General features: G+C 35.8%; 1 protein-coding gene across 1 annotated transcript; it reads left to right on the top strand.

Moving 5' to 3' along the window:
- The first annotated feature begins 1 nt into the window (after position 1).
- Positions 2-13502, top strand: LOC150093297 (acetylcholinesterase-like). The gene is made up of 4 exons (XM_090413813.1): positions 2-174; positions 3143-4694; positions 11719-11894; positions 12029-13502. The coding sequence occupies exons 2-4, from the start codon at positions 3172-3174 to the stop codon at positions 12052-12054; spliced, it is 1725 nt and encodes a 574-aa protein (XP_090269939.1). The 5' UTR covers positions 2-174; positions 3143-3171; the 3' UTR covers positions 12055-13502.
- The last annotated feature ends 8619 nt before the right edge of the window (positions 13503-22121 follow it).

The raw sequence follows: 22121 nt of genomic DNA, 5'->3' as shown, positions 1-22121 counted from the left end.
ATCTGCTGCTCTGGAAGTTGTTGCAAAAATGTGTGTCACGTTTACTGGAAAATGTGAAATGCAGCACAAATTTCAAAGAATGAAGTCGCTTTCCTCACTTCTGGTAGTAATATAAGTCTCATCAAAAATGACGACATGAAAATATTTGAAGTCGTTTAGGAATACTCGCAGAAAGTAAGTTACCTGTTTTAAGCTTAACGAATATTTATTGCTAGTAAGTAGAATATTCTGTTTAGAATACTTTTAAAAGTGCAGTTGGTTTCGTTGAATACTTTGTTTCACCTGTTTCGAAGGTGAAACACGTTCAATTTTCAAAGGGAGAATTTCTTAACTTATTAAAAAAAATACTAATAAAATAAAAGAATTAAGTGAAATTAAAAATAAAACAATAACTTTAATTTAATTATATATATAAGAGCATATACTTTTAAAAAATAAATAAAAAAAGAATATAAAAGAAAACTAGGAAAGATTATCTGATTTAAAAAGTGCTATCTCCCACAAAGGGGGATAGATGTAGATCATCGGATCGATCATTTATGCGCTGTTGTAGATGTAATAGTAATTATGACTAGAGTAGGTTTTGCTCCGTGTTAATCTGTTGTTTGAGGAGCTCAGATACGGACGATGCCTTGCTTTAGAAAGATTGGGATGGGAATCCCATCTCGGAAACGAAGCCCTTTTAGTTGTAAAGATTTGTGAACCGTAGGTGGCAAACAACCTAGGCGGGGGGGGGGGTGACTCAAGAGAATCAAGTTAGATTTTAGATTTAGCCAAGTGGCCAATGGAATATATTTACAGCATAAGACTAACCATCCTACCTATTATAATTAGCGTGATGAAACCTTACGATTGTTAGGTTGTGGCACCGCAGTTGAATGACGACACTGTTCCTATTGATTCCCCTCACAAAATAATGCGAGGGTATAAAATGAAGAAAGACCAATTGGTATCTGGGGAGAAGAGTAGACCAGACATTAAGTTTTTGTAATCGAATTTAAACTAAATAAAACTAAATTTCTAGGTGTGCAAGAAGTATTTAGGATCAGTTAGAAGTTAAGATCCATGAATTTATCATTCTATACGGAAAATGTTGACCCGATAGAGCTGCAGCCTTCCAATGAGTCTGCATTGTTGAGCCTTTAATTACCGACCGTTTAATGCTATTTCTATCCAGGGCAGTCTAATATTCCAATATTTGCGTAGAATGTTTGTAAATTAAACTTTCCCTGAAACAACTGATTTTTTTTTATTCAGTTGATTCCGGGATTCTTATTTATCTAAGCATTATTTTCTAATTCAATTTATAATTTAGCGTTTACTGTGTCAAAGAGAAAAGCTTCCTAATTATTATCATTTGGTCATATTTTGTCAATGAGAAGCGAAAAGTATTTTCAAGCTTTTAATACGAAGGATTATCCGCTTTAATTCAAAAGTAAAAACTTTTTCTAAAAGGTAAAACTGAAATAGTCTGGTATTTTTGTTTTATTTTTTATTTTTAAAGAAAGTGACAAGATTGGCAAAGAAATGTCTGAACGTTTTTAGAATATTCTTCAGCAAAGTTGAAGAAAAGTTAAGAAACGTGTAATTCGTCAGAATCATACTGTCAAACAAATTCCTAACATGTTATACCCCCAGAATTCTGTAACCACGTCTTGATTAAAGATCGACTACGTGTTTGACAGTATCGACAGAAAATGACATTAGCAGTGCTAGAATCCTATGGAATTGAGAGAAAACTAATAGCTATATTAAGAGATGTGTACGATAATGCAGTTAGAATGGCAGTAGTTAGATGATTTGGGGAAATGATTTAGAACAAGCAAAGGTACTAGGCAGGGGGACCCAATATCTCCAAGCATTTTCATCGCACATTTAGAAAGAGCAACGGACAAAATGAAGGAAGATGCAAAAGGAATATCAGTATATGGGATGACAATTTACAATCTGAGATTTGCATTTCTGACATTGCTAGTATTGAAGAAGACGAAAGAGTACTACAAAAAACATTGAAACTGTTCAATAAGGAAGCGAAGAGATTTGGACTTGTCATGAACTTGGAAAAACAAAGACAATGGTATTTGGTGAGAAGAACATGAAATAAAAGATACAAGTGGATGAAAGTGATATAGAAAATGTAGAACAATTCACATATTTGGGAAGTAAAATGACGTATGATTTGGACTGTAAAAAAGAAATAAAGATCAGGATTGCAAAGGGAAGAAGAAATCTGAAGGCCATGGATAACATCTGGAAAAGTAAAGTGATCAGTCTACAAACAAAACTAAGCGTATTGGAATCATGCATCTTCAGAAGTGTACTGTACGGATCTGAAACGTGGGTAATAAATAAGGAATCAAGAAAAAGAATTTTGGCATTTGAAAGAACTTGTTACAGGAAGATTCTAAGAATAGGATAGTTACAGAAATTCACAAAGGAAGTATAATCAAAGGAGAATCTAATGCAAAAGATAATAAAACGAAAGCTGCAATTATTTGGACACATCTGCAGAATGAGCGAGGATCGGAAGATAAAGATATTCATGTTTGGTATTTTGAATGGTTTAAACAGAAGAGGTAGACCATACAGAGAATGGATAGACCGCATAAAGGACTGATGTGGAATGGGTGTAAAGAAACTGCGACACTGTATACTGGACAAAAAAAGGTGGAAGTGGATAGTGAAGGAGGCATCGCACGCCATCTGGCAGTGAGCCCATGGTTTTCCTATTGCTATTTGATAAAACAAAAAAAAAAAAAGAGATATGAAAGTTGGTTTCTAAATCCATTCTACATATCAGAAATAAATTATCCAAGGATAGGAAAACTCAGCACGATAAAAAAAAAAACAAAATAAAAATTCATCCAAACCAACTTATTGAATTTTTATAAACGTTTATTCTGAGTGGAGGGGGGGGGGACAGAGAATACTAATTCTTTACCCCTCCACTCAGAATTAACGTTTATAAAAATAATGAAAATAATAATAAAAATTAATAATAAGCTTTCTTAAACTTATAAAAAGTTATTTTTTATAATTATAAAAATATTTATAAAAAATTAACATATTTGCCGTTCTCAATATAGAAGGTTTTTCTCAAAACTTTCAAAACTATATATATACACACACTTATGTTTTTCAGATAAATTCTTCGAAATCCAAGACAAAGATATGAAGGAGGACAAAAGTGTTCTCAGCCTATGTGTCACCAAGATGCTTCTGGTGACAATCTTCATGGGTATATTCAACCAATCAGTAGATGCAAAGATGGTCCGAGATGCACCCCTCTATGAGGAAGACCCTATTGTGCAGACTACTAAGGGACCAGTTAGAGGTCGGATTACGGAAGCATTCGATGGGAAATTCGTGAACGTCTTCTTTGGAATACCTTATGGTAGGGAGACCACAGGTGTTAATCGTTTTCGCCCTTCTCAATCGCCAGATCCATGGACCGAAGTGCTGAATGCCACAGAGAAACTACCAGCATGCTTCCAGAGGGAAAATGTTTCATGGTTTGGAGAATATCTTTCAAGAACGGAAAACTGTCTAACGCTAAATGTGTGGACACCTCGCCCTTGCCCAAAAGAAGCAGTACTACCAGTCATGGTATTTTTCCATGGCGGATCTTTTTTCGCTGGATCTTCAATCTTCTCTGTTTATGACGCTCAGGGTTTGGCATCAGAAGGTAATGTGATTGTAGTGACAGTGAATTATCGTTTGGCGTCCTTAGGATTTCTCTATCTTGGAATTGAAGGAGCTCCTGGAAATGCAGCTTTGTTTGATCAGCTGCTAGCAATTCAGTGGGTTAAAGATAACATCCAATACTTCGGAGGGAACCCAGACAGCATTACTTTATTTGGAGAGAGCGCTGGTTCAGCGTGCGTGGCTTACCATGTTATGTCTCCTCTCAGTAGAAACTTTTTCCAGCGGGCCATACTGCAAAGTGGAACGCCATTTGCCTCATGGGGTTTTCAAGATGAAGAAAGAGCAATCAACCAATCCGTAATGCTGGCCGAAGCTGTCGGTTGTCCGCATGATCGTAATGACAGAGAAGCTGTTCTGGAGTGCCTCCAGAGGGCAGATGCACAAGAATTGATGGACAAACAATACGTTATACAAGGAACGATGAGACCCGTAGTTGATGGAACTCTAGTTGTGGAAAGTCCACAAGATTCGCTTCGGAAGGGGAACTTTAAGCGAACAAGTGTCATGCTGGGTAATGTGATTCAAGAAGGAATGCTTTTTGTACAAATTGATTTCCCTGATATTTTACAACGGGTTGATGATTTGAATATCACTAGCGAACAGTTTCTGTATATGGTGAGGCAGCTAGATCCTTATAAAGATGAAGTCTCCACTCTCTCCATTGCTTTCATGTACAGCAAGTTGCCAGGAATGAGATACCTGAACGAGAATGTCGATGGCATCGATCAGTTAATGGGAGATTATTACTTCATGTGTGATGCTAACGAGGCGGCTGATGGCTTTTCCAAAGCTGGGAACAACGTCTATAAATACGTGTTTGCTCACAGGTCTGCAATCAATCCATGGCCTCGTTGGGTGACAGCTGTACATGGAAATGAAATTCCTTTTACTTTTGGAGGAGCTCTCAACAGGACTGCGGGTTATCAGGACGATGATGTTCAATTAAGTAAACGCATGATTCAGTTCTGGACGAATTTTGCCAAAACTGGGTAAGTACTTTGGAACTAATTTAAAAATTTGAAATACATTCGAAATATCATTTCTGAAATTCTGTTGTAAAAAAGAGTCACTAAGAATTGATATTTTTTCTCCCCATGTATGTACCGCATACCAAGAGCGTATAAATTAAGAATTTAAAGTTTTATTAGCATTAAAAGTTGTAATTTTATTACCATAAGCCTTTTTGAAACACAAATAAAAATACATTTACGCTTAAATTATTTGAATTTTTAAAATGAATTAATACAGATTTAGTGTTATTTCACTTATTATTATAATTATTATAGGATATTTTTAGGTATTTGTTATTAATATCCGTTATATTTCTTATCAGTTTTGTAAATTCGCACATCATTTTTTTTTTTTTTTTTCATATTATAACCACCACTCCAATATATCTGGAGTGGTGGTTAAAGGTTTGGAGAAATTGATAAAAATCAGAATTCTGGATTGGGTGGACAGCAATATGATACTTTATAAGGGGCAACATGATTTTGTGAAGGATAGGCCTTCCTTTAGTAACTTGGTTACTTTCTATAATAAATTAACAGTGGAAAAAAGGAACTGCTTACTGAATGATAATGCTGAACTTTGCAAAGGCATTTGATAGCATTCCACACGGAACTCTGTTGCATAAATGAAAGCCAATCGGTATGGATCCGAAGCTGGTGATTTGGATTAGAGGTCTGATGGATATATATCAAAGAATGGTTTATGGAGGAGCTGAGTCCAGGAGAAAAGCAGGTAACTAGTGGTGTACCTCATGGCTCAGTACATGGTCCTCAATTGTTTAATTTGTACATTAATGATAATGGAAATAATTTGAAAGGAAATATCCACTTGTTTGCTGATTATTCAAAATTAGGATGAGCGATTGTCAATTTAGATGATGTAGATATCTTGCAGGATGACTTAAATAGGCTGACGGTATGGGGTGAGGTAAATGGCAGTCAGTTTAACGTGGCAAAGTGTAAGGTGATGCACTTCTGGAGGATGACACCATGCTGTTTACTATATTAATGAACTTGGGAGTTATTGTGGAGAGAAAACTCAAGTTTAAAGGGCATATTGCAAAGATTGCCAAAACATCGCATCAAATTACATGGTTGTTGAAGAACACACTAACAAGCAGGGATAAGGAAGTTATTGTTCAACTTTATAAGGCATTAATAAGACCGCATTTGGACTATTGTGCACAGATCTGGTCACCTGGATTTCTTGGTGATGAAAAAATGGTGGAGAGGATTCAGAGGCGAGTTACAAAGATTGTTGCAGGTCTGTGGGATGTTTCCTACGAAGATAGATTGAATGTCTATGGGCTCCAAAAACTAGCTGATAGACGTAGGAGAGGAGAGGGGATATGATAGATGCTTTTAATAAAACCTTTATTAAAAGGTTTTTATAGGATTGATACTGATGACTTTTTTTAACACCAGTGCAGGAAGGGAGAGAACGAGGGGCCATCCCTGAAAATTGTGGAAGAGTGTGTTTAACAAGGACTAGGTTTTCTGCTTGGTGGAATGCGTTACCAGAGGTGGTCGTGAATGAATTTAAGAAGTACGATGGGTATTGTGTGAATGATGTTTAGTGTGTCGATGTAGGATCTCCGCGATGAGTCTTTTGACTCCATGGAGACACCGTTATAATAACAGTAATATAAAAAACGACATTTGTCATATATACTGTACGTTGCTATAGCAACCAAACATTTGAGTAATCAAAATTGAGAAAGATTTCCCGTTTATTTTCCTACTTTATAAACAACTATATCAAAAATAGGGCTTTTAATTCAAGTCATTTCAATTCCATCACCTGTTCCGAAAAATGATTGAAACCACAGCCGTCCTTGAGAGGAGAAGACGTTGAAACAGAATGTCTACTTAAGATCTTTTATTTACTTGTTTACAGTTTCAGGTTCTCAAACTTCATTCACTGTCCTTCTTTTCTCTCTGTCTGCAGTCATCTCCCATTAACCTCCTCGGTGCGCATGCGCACTTGTTTCACTAATCGGCAAGCGAGAATCTTGTGGTGGTTAAGGGTTTGGAGATCCAATACATCATCATCATCATCATCATCATCAAATTCCTGCCATGTACCCTCAAGGGGTGTACAGGATATGATAGTACTACATGAAAAAATTACATCATTACAAATTTCCTATCTACAATTTTCCTCCAAATCAGTCTGTTACTTGTCAAGACTAACATTATCAGATCTTATATTTCTATCGTCTAAGGCACTTTGTACCGTATCAATCCACCTATATCTTGGTCTTCCTCTGGGTCGTTTTGCTGCCAACCTGGCAGAGAACACTTGTTTTGCTAATCTTTCTTCGCCCATTCTGTTTAAGTGACCATACCACCTGAGATTAGCTCTGCTAACGCATTCCGGGATGCTGACAATGTCAAGTTCTTTCGTAATATCCTCGTTTTTAATATGATATTGCCATTGATGCCATCTGTTCAAGCCTCTAATCTTTCTCAGGACTCTCATATCTGCGGTCTCTAGTCTTTGGTCAAGTGTTTTACTTCTGACCCACCTATCAGATCCATAAGTTAAAACTGGTTTGAACACTGTATTGCATACAGCTAATTTAGTGTTTTGACTAATTTCTCTCTTATTCCATATGAATTTATTCAATTGACTTCCTACCACACCAGATATGTTGATTCTGTTGTCTATTTCCATATTTAATTTACCATCTTCACTAAAAATTGTGCCTAAGTAACTGAAATGTTTCATTTGTTCCATAGGTTCTCCATTCACAACACAGTTCACATTTTCAATGATTCTGCCTATTTTCATTGTCTTTGTCTTTTTATTGCTGACCTTCATACCATATCTATTACAACAGCTATTCAATTTAGTCAGAGAATCTTGCAGACTTGTAGCAGATTTATTTAGAAGTATAACATCATCCGCATAAAGCAAAAAGCTGACATTAACATCTCCAATTTTGATATCATGTTTAATACCACTTTCCTTCATAATGTGATCCATATAGATAATGAATAACAGAGGGGATAATGTACATCCTTGTCTCACTCCAGATTTAACATTAAACCATCTTCCTGTACTTTCTTCAATTCTAACTGCTGACTTACAACTCAAATAAAGACTAAGTATTGCTTGATACAATGCCCCATTGACACCATATAAATGTAGCGTATTGAATAGCTTCTCTCTTGGCACCTTGTCATATGCCTTTTCCAAATCGACATAACTTAAATACAGATCTTTGTTATATTCCCATGCTTTCTCGACTATTTGTCGTAAAGTGAAGATCTGATCCTGACAGCCTCTATTTGGCCTGAATCCAGCTTGTTCTTCACCAAGCTTTTCTTCCACAATTCTTCTCAACCGTTTCTCAAGTATACTTGCATAGATCTTCCCAGGAACACTCAGTAGGAAAATACCTCTGTAATTCTCACATTCAGTTTTATTTCCTCTTTTATATATGGGTACTATTAGAGCTCTACTCCAATCATCGGGAATTCGTCCCTCTGTCCAGGCTTTCTGAACTATGCAGTGCAGCCACTGTAAGACTCTTATACCACGATACTTCAGCATTTCTGGTCGAATATCATCTACTCCTGCTGCCTTTCCACATTTCAAGCCTTTGATGGCTTTTTCTACTTCAAGTATGGATATGTATTCCTGACTGCATGCCTGGTCAGTGTTTTTTACCACTGTGCTGTCATCACTGCTTGTTTCATTTAGCAGGTTTTCAGTAATTACTCCATACTTCAAGGATATCTTTTTCTCCAGTTTTCATGTTACCTTTATCATCTCTAATTCCTTTTACAGCACTCTTTCCTCCATTCTTAAGCTTCTTCAACAACCTCCAGAATATTTTGCCACCTTCTTGATATTTATTTTCTATATTCTTGCCAAAGTCAACCCATGACTTTTGTTTAGCTAGTTTTACACACTGTTTAGCTTTCTTACATTTGTCTCTGTATTCTGTAAGAGTAAAAGCTGACTTAATTGCCAGGAACTTTTGATATGCTTTCTTCTTTTCCTTCACTGCCTCTTTAACTTCCTGTGTCCACCAGGGAGTTCTGATTTTTTTATCCTTGCAGATAACCTCACCACATGCCTCTCTGGCTGAATCAATCAATGTTTTCTTCAGAGTTTGCCACTGAGTCTCCAAGGTTTGATTCCTGTTCTCAAACTCTTTCATTTTTTCTTCAATAATCTTTGTGTATTTTAGTCTACAGTTCACATCTGAGAGCTGCTCAACTTTTATTCGCTTTAAAACTTTCTTACATGTTATTCTTTTCATTATGAAATTCAATTTTATCCTGCTCAAGACTAAATAGTGATCACTTCCAATTTCAAATCCTCTGTACACTCTGGTGTCCTGCACCAGGGAGAAAACATCACTATCAACAATAACATAGTCAATGAGACTTTTCTTATTCCTTGCCTCTTCTCTCCATGTGAATTTGTGCACATTTTTATGTTGGAACATGGTGTTAGTAATAACCAGTCCGTGTCCTGAGCAGAAATCCAACAGGTATTTGCCATTATTATTAGCTTTGCTCTTTTCTCCAAATTTTCCCAAAATATTTTTGTATGTATCACAATCATTTCCTACTCTGCTATTTAGATCCCCAACAAGGACCAATTTTTCCTCTTTCATTGTGTCAGTTGCTTTTTCTAAAGCCTAAAAAAATTCCTCCACTTCTACCTTAGTAGAACCTTCTGTGGGACCATAGGCGCAAATATGTCTCATTGTCCAGTTCCCCATTCTCATATTTGCCCACATTACTCTACTTGAGACTGGCTGCCATTCAAGATTAGCCTTGTATTTTGTGTTGAATACTATGGCTACTCCTTCTTTTCCTTGATTGTCATTGCCTGAATATAACATTGTGTATTTATTGCTCAGAAAGATCTCACCAGTTTTTGTCTTTTTTGTTTCAGTCACCCCTATTATGTCGATCTGGTACTTATCTAATTCCTCAGCTAGCTCCATTTCTTTGCCATTCAGGCTTCCTATGTTGATAGTACCGATCTTTAACTCTGGTGATGTTCAGTTGGGGTTTGTTTTCAGATTTGTTCCAGTAGCTGACTTTTCGCTGTTCATCCTGGTTCCCTGGCGAAAACAACGGGGGCGTTGTTTAAACGGGCGACCGCCCAGCCGGCATGAAATCCAATACATCAATCCGTCAATTAATGCGAATCCGATTAGTGCATCATATTTTCTTTCTATACGCAAATTCGATTAGTGCGCCTATAAATACATCTTAAAAATAAATGTTACAGATTTGAAAAAATTTTACAAATTTATTTTTAAATACATACTACACTATTACCATGTACACTAAGTTGCAAATTTACCGCCAGCATTTATGTACTCTATTAATTAGAATAGCATTTTGATGATCATATCTCGTGCCTCCTTTGCAATTGTTTTCCTTACTTTTTTTTATTTTAAAGTATTTTCACAACTTTCATCATGAGTAAAAGAATTAGTGAGCAAAAAAAGTGGAAGTGTGAAAATGATTTGAAAAGTTGGAAGAAAAACTTGAAATAATAAAGAAAATTAATAAAGAGAGTCCAGAGCAAAGATAGGACAAGAACACAAAAATGGGTGAATCAACTGCTGAATACAAAGAGAAAGGTAAGGCAGCTTCAGGTTCATCATACATGCACTCGAAATCGAAGTATTATAATGATTGAATTAGAGAGACTTCTTTCTACATGGATCGAAGATTATAACCAAAAACGGATCCCGCTAAGCACTGACCTTTTTAAAATCAAAACCATTGTCTCTTTGCAACCCTGAAAGAAAGAGCTATCAATGATGGAAAAGAAGAATTCCAAGTTAGTGCTGGGTGGTTTGAGCGTTTCAAAAAGAGAAATTGTCTACATAATGTTCTAATGACAGGCGAAGCTGCAAGTGCAGATAAGGAGGTGGCCGCAAATTATCCAGAGATTTTGAAGAACATTTCGGAAGAAGGAGGCTATTTTGTGAACAAGAAATATTTAATGTCGATTAACGGCTTTTTTTGGAAACGAATGCCTTCCAAGATCTTTCTGGCGAAATCCGAGAAATCTCAGCCTAATTATAAAGTCGCAAAGTCGAATGAAATTACTGCTAGAAATATGCGAGCCGTTTGGAAGCACATTCATCCTACATTGTGTAAATGATTTTAGAGGCTTTTCAAATTAATCTAAGTTAATTAAATGAAATTTCTCTGAAAAATTGAATGATTCCGACCTGTTAATTTTAGATGCAAAGCAGGAAGATCCTGAAGAATGTGAAGAAAATTAAATCGCAGACAAGCCCAAAGAGATTTCACAGAAACAATTTGGAAATGTTTTTCTTGCAATCGAAGTTTTAAGGAGCGATGTTTAGAGACTGACCCTGCTGAAGAGAGAACCAGTAAAATTTGCAGATGAGTAGAAAAGGCAAGAGAGACATGCCGTCAGATATATGAAAAAAAAAAAGAAAAAAGAAACAGAATAATAAAATTTATATTCTGAATATGTTTTATTGTCTTTCAGCTTCATGGTTTTCCTTTAACTAGGCCCTGAGACATACCTTAATTCTTTTACCAAAAAAAAAAAAAAAAAAAGAAAAGGTCCAAAAAGAAATTTAAGAACGAATTATACTTTTTCCTAAAGGTTATAATGCGTTTTCGATTAATGCGCCTTTTTAAAGAACGCTCATTTAGGCGCATTAATCGAAGGATTGCGGTAATGCCAGATTCGTATGGTTGTTAGCGAAAAGAAAATGTGTTTTACGATGAACACCAAATATCATCAATTATGAATAAAGAACCATCGAAATTATTGCAACTATCGGAATCTGCTAAGAACAAAAAATCGCACATACTTTGTATTTTTTTTTTTTAACAGAAATATCAATTTATCGTCGGACACATCGCAAACGCCGATCATACGTGATTACATTACGAAATCGAAACTAATAAAATTCTAATATCCAAGAACAAATTGTAAAAATATTCCTAACAATAAATCATATCTTATTTGTCTTTACAGAGATCCAAACCTTCCTTCAGAACAAGGACAAGACGTCACGCCGAATTGGCCAGTTTATTCCGAAGACCGCAAGGAATACCTGACACTCAACAACAACTTCGAAGTGGGAATTGGTCCGCGCATCAAACCTTGCAGTTTCTGGCGCGACTATCTACCTACGCTGATGAATATAACGCGTAAGTTTCCTTGCTGTTAAATGCATTTCGTGAAGATAATAGACAAAGTATGTAAGATTTGGATTGCACTATTACTAACAAACTAAATGAATGCTAACTTCGATTTTTATTTATTTCTATTTTATTTTATTCAGGAGGTGATGGAGTAACCGAAGCCTGAGCAAATTTCACGCGAACTTTGAATGATGGGAGAATGTCGTGATGTGGCGCCATCTAGGTTTTGGTATAAAACACGAGGTGTAATATTTTTTATACCTTTAATATTTATTAATTAGTCTCTGTAAGTGAAGAAAAAAAAATGAAGTAGCAACTAACTATATTTATTTTTCTTATGCTAGTCACAATCAAGGCATCGCAACAATAAAAAGACTTCGTTTTTAAACCCAAGTTTGTTTTTTCTTTCTTTTTTTTTTTTAAATATCAAAACTAACAGAAATTGTAATTAATGAAGAAATTCCCAAATTAGAAAATACGCATGCTTAATGTATGATATCTTGAGAAATAATTCTATTTATAATTTGAATTTAAATGTCAATTCAAAATTCAAGCAGGCATAGCCTAATGATAGTAGATTTTATAAAGACCTCCAGGAAGAAACCACGAGATCGGAACAGTGATATCAGCTGAGTGACCTTAAGACGGGGAATGAAATCACTCTTTTAGAAAACTTCCTGGATTAAAGGAACGAACAACAATATCGAAATAAAAACTTATTTTTGATTCCAACGTCATTGTGGACACAGTTTACAGTAGAAACACTTTTACCAGGTTAGGTAAGCAAAGTGCGTATGAGATCCAACATTATTTCAGCAGTAAAAGTAATTTTACCAGGTTTTAGAATTTCTCTACGGTACCCATGCTAATAATTTCTCTAATAATCTGCTTGCAGAGAAGTTGGAATCATACAGAAAGAACACTGCATGTTTGCTGTATACAATGTAGATTCTGGTTTACGCTGTGGTCGGAACTTGCTGGTCCCAAGGCAAGCAAATTTTTCTTAAACCTTTTGAATTCCTAGCAACAAGCAGCTACAATAAACTCCCAAATGAAATCAAATCAGTGACGTCAGAATATGCTTTTAGAAAAAGATAGAGAGACTACTTCATGGGTCGAAATAATGTTGGCATTTATTTAAAATTATATTATAAGAGATCACTCTAACTAATCATGTCCAATTATGATTCTAATATAATAAGTATATGACTTTTCTGTGAGCCCTCAGAGATTCAATTTTGCAGTGAGCATATCGAGATTTAGTAGCCATACTAGTTACTACAATTTATATTCTAGTAATTAGTATGCCTACTGGCTTGGTTACACACAGAAAAAATTGTAAAACCTCACTAACTTATTTTAAACATTTTTAAAACTATTTGATATCGAAAACTATCTGATAATGTATTTTATTCTACTCTTGTATATAAGAAACATTTTTTATTTGTTTATAACAAAATAATCAGCCAGAAATAAATGCAAAACCAATAGAAAATATAATAGTCATACTTGAGTTGTATATTTGTAAATATTATGATGAGAATAATAAATTTTGTATTAATTTGTATTGTAAATACAGAGTGTATAAAATGTTGAAAGAAAAATACAAAAGAGAAATTGCAGAAAAATCATGTGAATATTTATATAAAATTAATCCATTATAATTATCATCACTATTGAATAGAGTGTTGAAAAAAGCATTGCACAGTGAATTGCACGCACATTCGTGCCAATCTATATGTAAATACGATGGATAAATATTTACCTGGTTTAAAAAAAATGTATATTATATTTATAAAAATTTTATATTCAATCAATATATCATGTCTGTATTAACCTATTCTTACTGGAAATTTTTAAGGGCACAAAAGTTGTGACGCGTCTGAACTCCTACCTAAAATAAATGGCACATGGGACGGCCACCTGGAAGGACACCCTGATCTAGTTAGCACCAAAGGGGTCACGCATACCGCGAGACTGCGCTCAGTAGAGTAGAGATAAATGTGTATTGGCTTAGTATTACATTTTTAAATTGATGTATCATTTACCAAGTTATTGAAAACACGAAAAAACGAACGGCGACTAGTTCATAGTGTCGAACAAAACAGTAAAAGTGATGAATCTAAAAAAAAGTCCGGACTTGATTATGAAATTTGTGTACTCGAACAAGCTAAAAAGGTACACGTGTCGGTGATTTGTGTGTCTACCTAAATTTATTTTTCATTTCAATTTTGTAAGAATTTCAACTTTTGCAAAGTACTTGAAATTCGTAATTTTTTTATGTTTTAAATTAAATTTATTATTTTTTGCTTTGAGCAGAGTTCCGAAGGAGAACATATTTATTTTCTCGGGATTCAGGGGGATTAATTAGTTTTAAATATATGTGAGCAGTCTTTTGTATTTGAAGAAGAATGAATGGAAGTTTGTTCTCTGTGATTGAAGAGCATCAGACATGAATAACTGGATTTAAACTGGGAAAGGAGGGAACCCAGCAAGTTCGTTTAACATGGAAGTATCATCTTCAGTATACAAGCTGTTTTAGATCAGTTATTTAGTAGCGAAGCCCTAACAGATGTGAGGGCTTTAGCCTTAAAGTTCAAAAAATTGTTTTATCCGTTTCGTCCAGAATTATTTCTCAAAAATTCTTGTAATCATCCCATTGTAACCCTAAAAGATATTATATGTAGATCTGAAAGCAACTGTAGACGGTGGTGAAGTGAATTTTTCAAAGCGGCTTTCTGCACTCCTAAAATGGAGTGCGACTGAGTTGGCACTCAGACGAACTCCAGTTAAACAAGTTGGAGATTCACGAGAAATAGTTCTTTGTTCTATCATCTGAATCATCCTGCGTAGGTAGCCTGGTAACATTCGGAGGGCCTTGCGTATCGCTTGTTGTTGATATCACGATAGTAACTCTATGGGGACAGGTGTGCATATGGAGCGCCTGCACTTCCTTCAAATAATTTTCAACTATCCATTATATTTTGATGGTGCTGATTGTGAAACTCTTGTTGCTGATCTGTAGTTCTGTGAGAATGGCCTACAGTTTTATTTCTGGTTCCAAAATTTCGCAACAACAATGCTTGGAGAGACAAATGCAGAATCAGAAATGAAGGTGGAGGGTAGTATAAAAATTGAGTTCGGGATGTTGATGAATTAATTCATTTCATAATTAATTCATCTCATATCCTAAGATGATCCTACTATATTCACACTTCCTTTTACGGGATTAATAGCGAAAAAATCCTCTCGATTTTATTTTATTTATTTATTTTTTTGAACTGTCCAATCTGATTTCCCCTTCTTCATCATGGCTATCACCTCCTAACCTATTCTTTACACTGTTCATTAAATTTCACATGATATCCGTTCCATAACATTTCTTTTTACTTAGCTCTAAAGCTCTTCATGAAGAGGACACTTGTCGACGCGTAAACATTGCATCGCATTCGTGTTAATAGCTCGGGTGTGCGGTCACATATACTGACACCTTGTGCGCTCTTTAAACACACGTGGAGATCACGTTGCATGTAAAATTTTTAGAGTTTCACTGGTTTTAAACGACCCAGAAAGCGAGGCAGGGTGTGCGGTTAGACAATAGCACTCAGAGGTCGTTAGGGCCTGTGATGGGTTATTGTGTGATGCGAAGCAATCCACTTCACCAATTATTATTCACCAATTTTCCTTCACTAGGATTAATTCTACTGATTTCGGTTACACTTAAAAACATTCCGATGGTAACTCTATGGATATATATATAGTGGGGTGTTGCTACAGTCCTAGCGATCGTTGAAGGGGAGGGAGAGCTGCATCGCAGTTTTACCTTATTGATACTAAGGCTAAATTGGCGAGGTATTACTCGCTTTAATTTTCCAAATATTGATTGCATAGACGAGAAATCTCAGGATAAGAAAGAAGATGAATTTATTGAATTGTTGCGAGACAACTATCTCAAGTAGCACGTGAAAGATATATATATATATATAAACACAAATATGTTTCTATATATTTATATTTATTGCCTTATTGATACAAAGGCTAAATTGGCGAGGTATTACTCGCTTTAATTTTCCAAATATTGATTGCATAGACCAGAAATCTCAGGATAAGAAAGAAGATGAATTTATTGAATTGTTGCGAGACAACTATCTCAAGTAGCACGTGAAAGAAGAAACTCGAGGTCAAAGAGTGTTGGATTTGCTCATAGAGTCAGAAGGGGTCTCTGTCAGGAATGTGGCTATTTTACCAACAATTGGTGACAGTGATCATGCTGTACTTTCTTGGGAAGAATCTAATTGCATTGATTCTCCGATTAAAACAGGTTACATGCTGAACTATAAAGCTGGAAATTATGATCACCTTAGGAGAATACTATCTTTGTTCCCATGGTATCAGTTACTGAATGGGAAAAATGTCAGCAATGCATGGAATCTTTGAAAATTGAATTTGGCAGCATTTCAATGTATCCCTAGTGTGATCGAAGAATAAATAGCTTGGGAGTTAAATGGCTTTGCAACCGTATTAAGCAAGAGATCCACAAGAAGAAGATGATGTGGAAAGAATATCGTGAGAGTAAGAGTGAGAGGAGTTATGAAATATATAAACCTCAGGAGAAAAGTAACGAGTATTGTGAGGAAAGCTAAATCGGAGTATGAAAAGAAGTTGGCCATGCACGCCGCTAAACGCAATCCAAAAGAATTTTATCGTTATGTTGCAAACAGAAGAAAGAATGAATGTGGAAGAAGAACTTTATTGCTTTCAGATGATACTCGAGTGTCGGAAGCTGAGGAGATTGTTTAGTTAATGAGTGCTCACTTTGCTAAGATATATCAACCAGGTTTATGTAACATGGTGTATAGTGCTACTGCTACATTAGATGAAGAGTTAGAGGTTCATGAAAATGAGGTTGAAGAGCTGTTGCATAACGTTGATAAGAATTTGTCTATAGGGACAGATGGAATATCAGCCATTTGCTAAAGGAATGTTCAGACGAATTGGCTACGCCTTTCACATGTTTGTATAACATGAGTCTCAGCTTAGGAGTGATACATACCACAGGAATGGAAGGAATGTATGATAGTTCCATTGCACAAGGTGGTGCAAAAACGGATTTAAAAGTGGTGCAAAAACGGATTTAAAAGTGGTGCAAAAACGGATGTGTCTAACTACCGACCTATTAGTATCTCTGGTGTGGTAGTGAAAATTTTAGAGAAGTTGGTAAAAACTTGAATATAGAAATGGGTAGACAAACACTATACTCTGCAAGGAACAGCATGGGTTTACTAAAGGGAGGTCATGTTTTAGCAATATTCTCATATTTTATAACAATGTTACGGCCGCGTTGGATAAAGGGAATGCATACACTAAGATAATGTTGGATTTCTCTAAGGCATTTGATAGGATACCACACGATAGGGTGTTGCGTAAACTAGAGAATATCCGAGTGGTATATAAACACTTGACTTGGATCAGAGGTATTTGACAGACAAATATAAAAAAGTAGCATACAGTGGGTGTGAATTTACAAGATTTAAGGTGTACCTCAGGGTTCAGTCCTTGGGCCATTATTGTTTTCTGAGTATATGTATAGAGTAAACTTTACTGTATACATTAACGACATCAGTCAAGATCTAACATCAGATGTGCAATTGTTTGCCAATGATGCGAAGATAGGCAGGGCAATCAGGATTACTACCAATATTCAGCAATTACAAAATGGTTTGAATAGACTGGAAATTTGAGCAAACGAAAATGGCTTCAGTTTATTGGTAAGTGTAAAGTTATGCACTTTGGCATGATTACAGTTTTGCGGCATGTTATGTTAGCTGGGTTATGGTACAAGAAACTGAAGAGGCAAGTGATCTTGGCGTATTGTGGATAGGAATTTAAAGTTCAGAAGTCATATAGAAAGTTACAAATACAACGTAGAGGATAATTGCGATCTTGAAGCGAACCTTGACATGTAAGGATAAGGAAGTCATTTTGCCTCTTGAAAAGCTTTGATAAGACTACACCAGTATTCTTGTGGGCAGATTTGGCCTTCCGAGTTCCAAGTCGATAAGGAAATTGCGGAAAGGGTGCAACGAAGAATTAGAAAGATTATATCCGGATTATGAGATTTAGATTATGAGAACAGATTGCGAGCATATAGATTGCAGACTCTGGTTAACAGGAGAAAGATGGGTGATTGCATCTAGCGTGAATGAATTTAAGGGAAGGTATGACAGATGGTTTGGGTGATATATAGCCTCTCTTGATGAGTCTTTGACATCCTGAAGGTCTCAGATAATAATAATAATAATAATAATAATAATAATAATAATAATTAGCTTTAAAAGTGGAAATTTCCAAAGTGATTCGTTGTCGCCATTGCTCTTCAATATTTTATTGATACCTTTGTCTATGATACTGAAGAAAACAAAACTTGAATATGAAATTCCTAAATATAATATATTATTAAAATTTCCTATGTGTTGTATATGGATGACTTGAAGTTATATGGAAAATCGATCCAGCTAATAGACTCTTTACTGAACACAAATCGTATTTTCAATCAGGATATAAAAATGAAATTTGGTTTAGATAAATGCGTCATTTTATCTATTAAAGGAGGAATAATTAATGACACTATCAATTTTAGTTTTGATCAAGAGAAATATATAAAAGCAATTTCAGCGGACGAACACTATAAATGCCTAGGAATATTAGAAGCCAATGCTATTCTCCACTCGAAAGTTAAACAACAGGTAGCAGTGGAATATATCAAAAGAACTAGAAATATTCTGAAAACAAAACTAAACGGATTAAACACAATTAGAGCGATGAATTCTTTGGCTATACCAGTGATCCGATACACAGCTGGCATAGTAGATTGAACAAAAGAAGACCTGGACAAACTTGACCGTAAAACTAGAAAACTAATGACTATGCATCATGCATTTCATCCACGAAGTGATGTTCACCGGTTGTACCTACCCAGGAGAATTAGAAATTAGAAGAAGAAGAAGAAATTAGCTTAAAAAGTTACTTCAACAATAGCTCTGAGCAAATACTTCAAGCACTTAGAAGAGGACTTTCTAAAAGCAACAGGAAACAAATGCGATTACAAAAAGGAACAGCAAAATAACCGATATGTGCGCTGGAAAAATAAATCCTTGCATGGCCAATTTCTTAGAGTTACTGAGGACAAAATTGTCGTGACAATGGCTGCAATACGGATACATTAAAAAAAAAAAAAAGACAGAAAGAAAAGAGGATTTATTCTAGCAGCTCAAGAACAGGCATTACAAATTAATGTAATGAAAGCCAAAATTTGAACATCAATAATAACAGAAAATGGAGATTATGCGATCAGAAAGATGAGATTGTCGAACATCTAATCAGTGCCCTCCAGCAAAATAGCTCAAACTGACTATAAATACCGCCATGATCAAGTGGCCAAAATAATTCATTGGCATGTATGCAAAAAATATGGCTTTCCTACTTCTGATAACTGGTGGCAGCATAAAATAGAGACAGTATTGGAAAACGAAACAGCAAAAATTCTTTAGATCAAATGATTTTATACTAAAATTTCATAGTATAGTAAAACGTTATGGAAAAGGAGATGTGTAAACTGAAAGCAAACAGTACATGCACGTTAGAAAAACTCAAAGTACAGATAGATGTGTAATACCTCATCATCATCATATATATACACGTACAGAGAAGAAATATACAAAAAAATGCATAGCAAATAATTTAGTTTTGAATAAAAGAAAGCAAAGGAATTTTACACGTAAGAATTTTTACCACAGTAAAAATTTTTACCAAAGTAAGAATTTTTCCATTTTACACATTCTGATGAACCAAGAGTTTGAAATTACGACGATTTCGGATTGGGGTATGAAGGACCTCCTACAGGTGAGGATAATTTGTAAGAATCATATGGAGCTGAAGCAATAGTCAGACCATAGAAAGGAGGAGTAGAAGTTCCAGTGATCATCCCACGTGGCACTTTTGTAGTTCTAGAGCAGGGGTCTTCAACGCATGGCCTTCGGGCCACCTGTGGCCCACGGAGCTCTTTGCCGTGGCCCGCCATCCATTTTGAAAAATTAACTACTTAACATTAAAACGCGATTAAATAAAAATTAATTTCAATGAAGCCTGCGGGCCACTAAGCTATACTTCGGTATTTAGAATTATAAGATGCTTTCCAGATTCAAAAGGAACGCTGTGCATTTGATGCTTAACATAAAATCCTATAAAAATAAATATTAAAGACATGCTTCTTCAGCCATCTACCAGCCCAAGCGGTACTTAAGTACTACTTTGAGTACATTGAAGAAACTTAAAAAAAAACGGTCGTCCGAATTTACGTCATATTCACTTGCTTTAGATGAGAGCACAGATGTGAAGGATACAGCACAACTGGCTATCTTTGTCCGTGGCACTGATCGACAATTCAGTGCGACAGAAGAACTGCTAGCACTCCTCGTACCTATGAAGGGAATGACGAAAGGCATGATATTCTTGAAGCCGCCAAGAAAACGCTCCAGCGTTTCAACCTCAGTTTAACCAACCTCGAGGGTGTGGTAACTGATGGTGCCCCTGCTATGGTGAGAAAGAACCAAAGGTTTGTAGCACTGTTACGGAAAGAACCGGTATTAGAAAGATTTCATCCATTACCACTCTTTAATCCACCAGGAGAATTTGTGCGCGAAAACTATTGGATTTGAGAATGTCATGAAAGTTATTGTGACTGTCGTCAACATTATTAGGGCAAGAGGATTGAATCATCGTCAATTCCAAGAGTGTTTGATCCAAGAGTGCGAAGCGGATCACGACGATGTGGTTTATTATAGTGATGTGCATTGGTTGAGCAGAGTGAAGGTTCTTAAAAGTCTTTAACTTCAGAAGCGAAATACAACAGTTCATGCAAACCAAGAGGAATCCGATTGCGGAATTTAACGATCCTAAGTGGATGACAGACATTGCCTTTTTGACCGACATCTCATTGCATATGAATGCTCTAAATACGCGGCTACAATCCAAAGATCTACTGGTGCACACTCTGTTTCATCACATCAAAGCTTTTATTGACAAGCTCAAACTTTGGGAGGTACAACTCGCAAAAAAAGACAACTCATTTTCCACTTCTCTCTGAGTCCAACTGTTCGTCTCTTGATGAATACGTTTCAAAATTAGCCGTGTTCCGAAGTGAGTTCGAAGAGAGATTTAGTGATTTTCGTAACCAACAGTCTTCTTTAGATTTATTTTCGATGCCATTCAGTGTCAATGCTGCCGAAATGCCAGGCTCAGTACAAATGAAGCTGCTTGAACTCCAAAACAACCCTTCTTTGATAGAAAAATTATTCAATATGCCCTTGCTTACATTTTACAAAAACTACATATCTGAGGATGCATTCCCTAATCTTCGCCGGCATGCTTTGAAGATGTGCGCTTTGTTAGGAAGCACATACTTATGTGAGCAGTTCTTCTCCAGAATGAAGCATGTGAAGCCCAAGCCATGAACTCAGATTACGGACCAACATCTCGAGAATACTCTGCGCATGGCGACTTCCAACATTGATGCCAACATCGACAAGCTGATCAAGGAAAACCATTGCCAAGTTGCCCATTGACATTGTATAAAATGAATGTTTTCTTCATTAAATTATCTTTTTTCAAGTATTGATTGTATTTGCTATCATGAACCTGACTCCTACCTACGCCCTTAAACCTGAGTTTTTTTATTTTCATAGGATTTTATGTAAAGTATCAAATGCACAGCATTCCTTGTGAATCTGGAAAGCATCTCAAAATTCTAAATACCGCATTATAACTTAGTTGCACGCGGGCTTCAATGAAATTTTTAATGCGGGCAGTGATTTGAAGAAGGGCGTTCTGTGAAAGAGGAGACTTGCAGAAGATAGTGGCCTGAGTTGCATTAAGAGAGGTGATGTCTGCGGTGTATCTGAAAGGGGAACTATTTAAAAAAGATCAAGAATAATGAGACAGCGAAGAGAGTATGTAGGAATTCATTTAGAAGATGTACGATTTGCGTTAGGTAATTTCTTAGATGAAAAACCTTCACATCTCGTCCAACTTGGTCAAAAGTGTTCGAAAAGGGGAGTTCATTGAATTGTGGACTTGAGCTTGCCTTGGAAGATGATATCCGTATTGGGATTAACGGATTGCAGGTGATCTAGCTTCAAGGAATGATCTATTTTATATATTACCACTACATTATTT

Source organism: Typopeltis vanoorti, chromosome 24 (genome assembly GCF_054136105.1).
Source record: "Typopeltis vanoorti isolate ZY-2024b chromosome 24, IOZ_Tvanoo_1.0, whole genome shotgun sequence".
Lineage (NCBI taxonomy): Eukaryota > Metazoa > Arthropoda > Arachnida > Uropygi > Thelyphonidae > Typopeltis > Typopeltis vanoorti.
This window is presented reverse-complemented; position numbering and strand designations above follow the sequence as displayed.

Excerpts from the sequence above, each read along its gene's own strand:
- LOC150093297 (XM_090413813.1), top strand. The coding sequence starts at position 3,172 with ATGAAGGAGGACAAAAGTGTTCTCAGCCTATGTGTCACCAAGATGCTT. Across the intron at positions 4,695-11,718 it reads ACGAATTTTGCCAAAACTGG|AGATCCAAACCTTCCTTCAG; the intron begins GTAAGTACTTTG and ends TTGTCTTTACAG. Across the intron at positions 11,895-12,028 it reads TACGCTGATGAATATAACGC|GAGGTGATGGAGTAACCGAA; the intron begins GTAAGTTTCCTT and ends TATTTTATTCAG.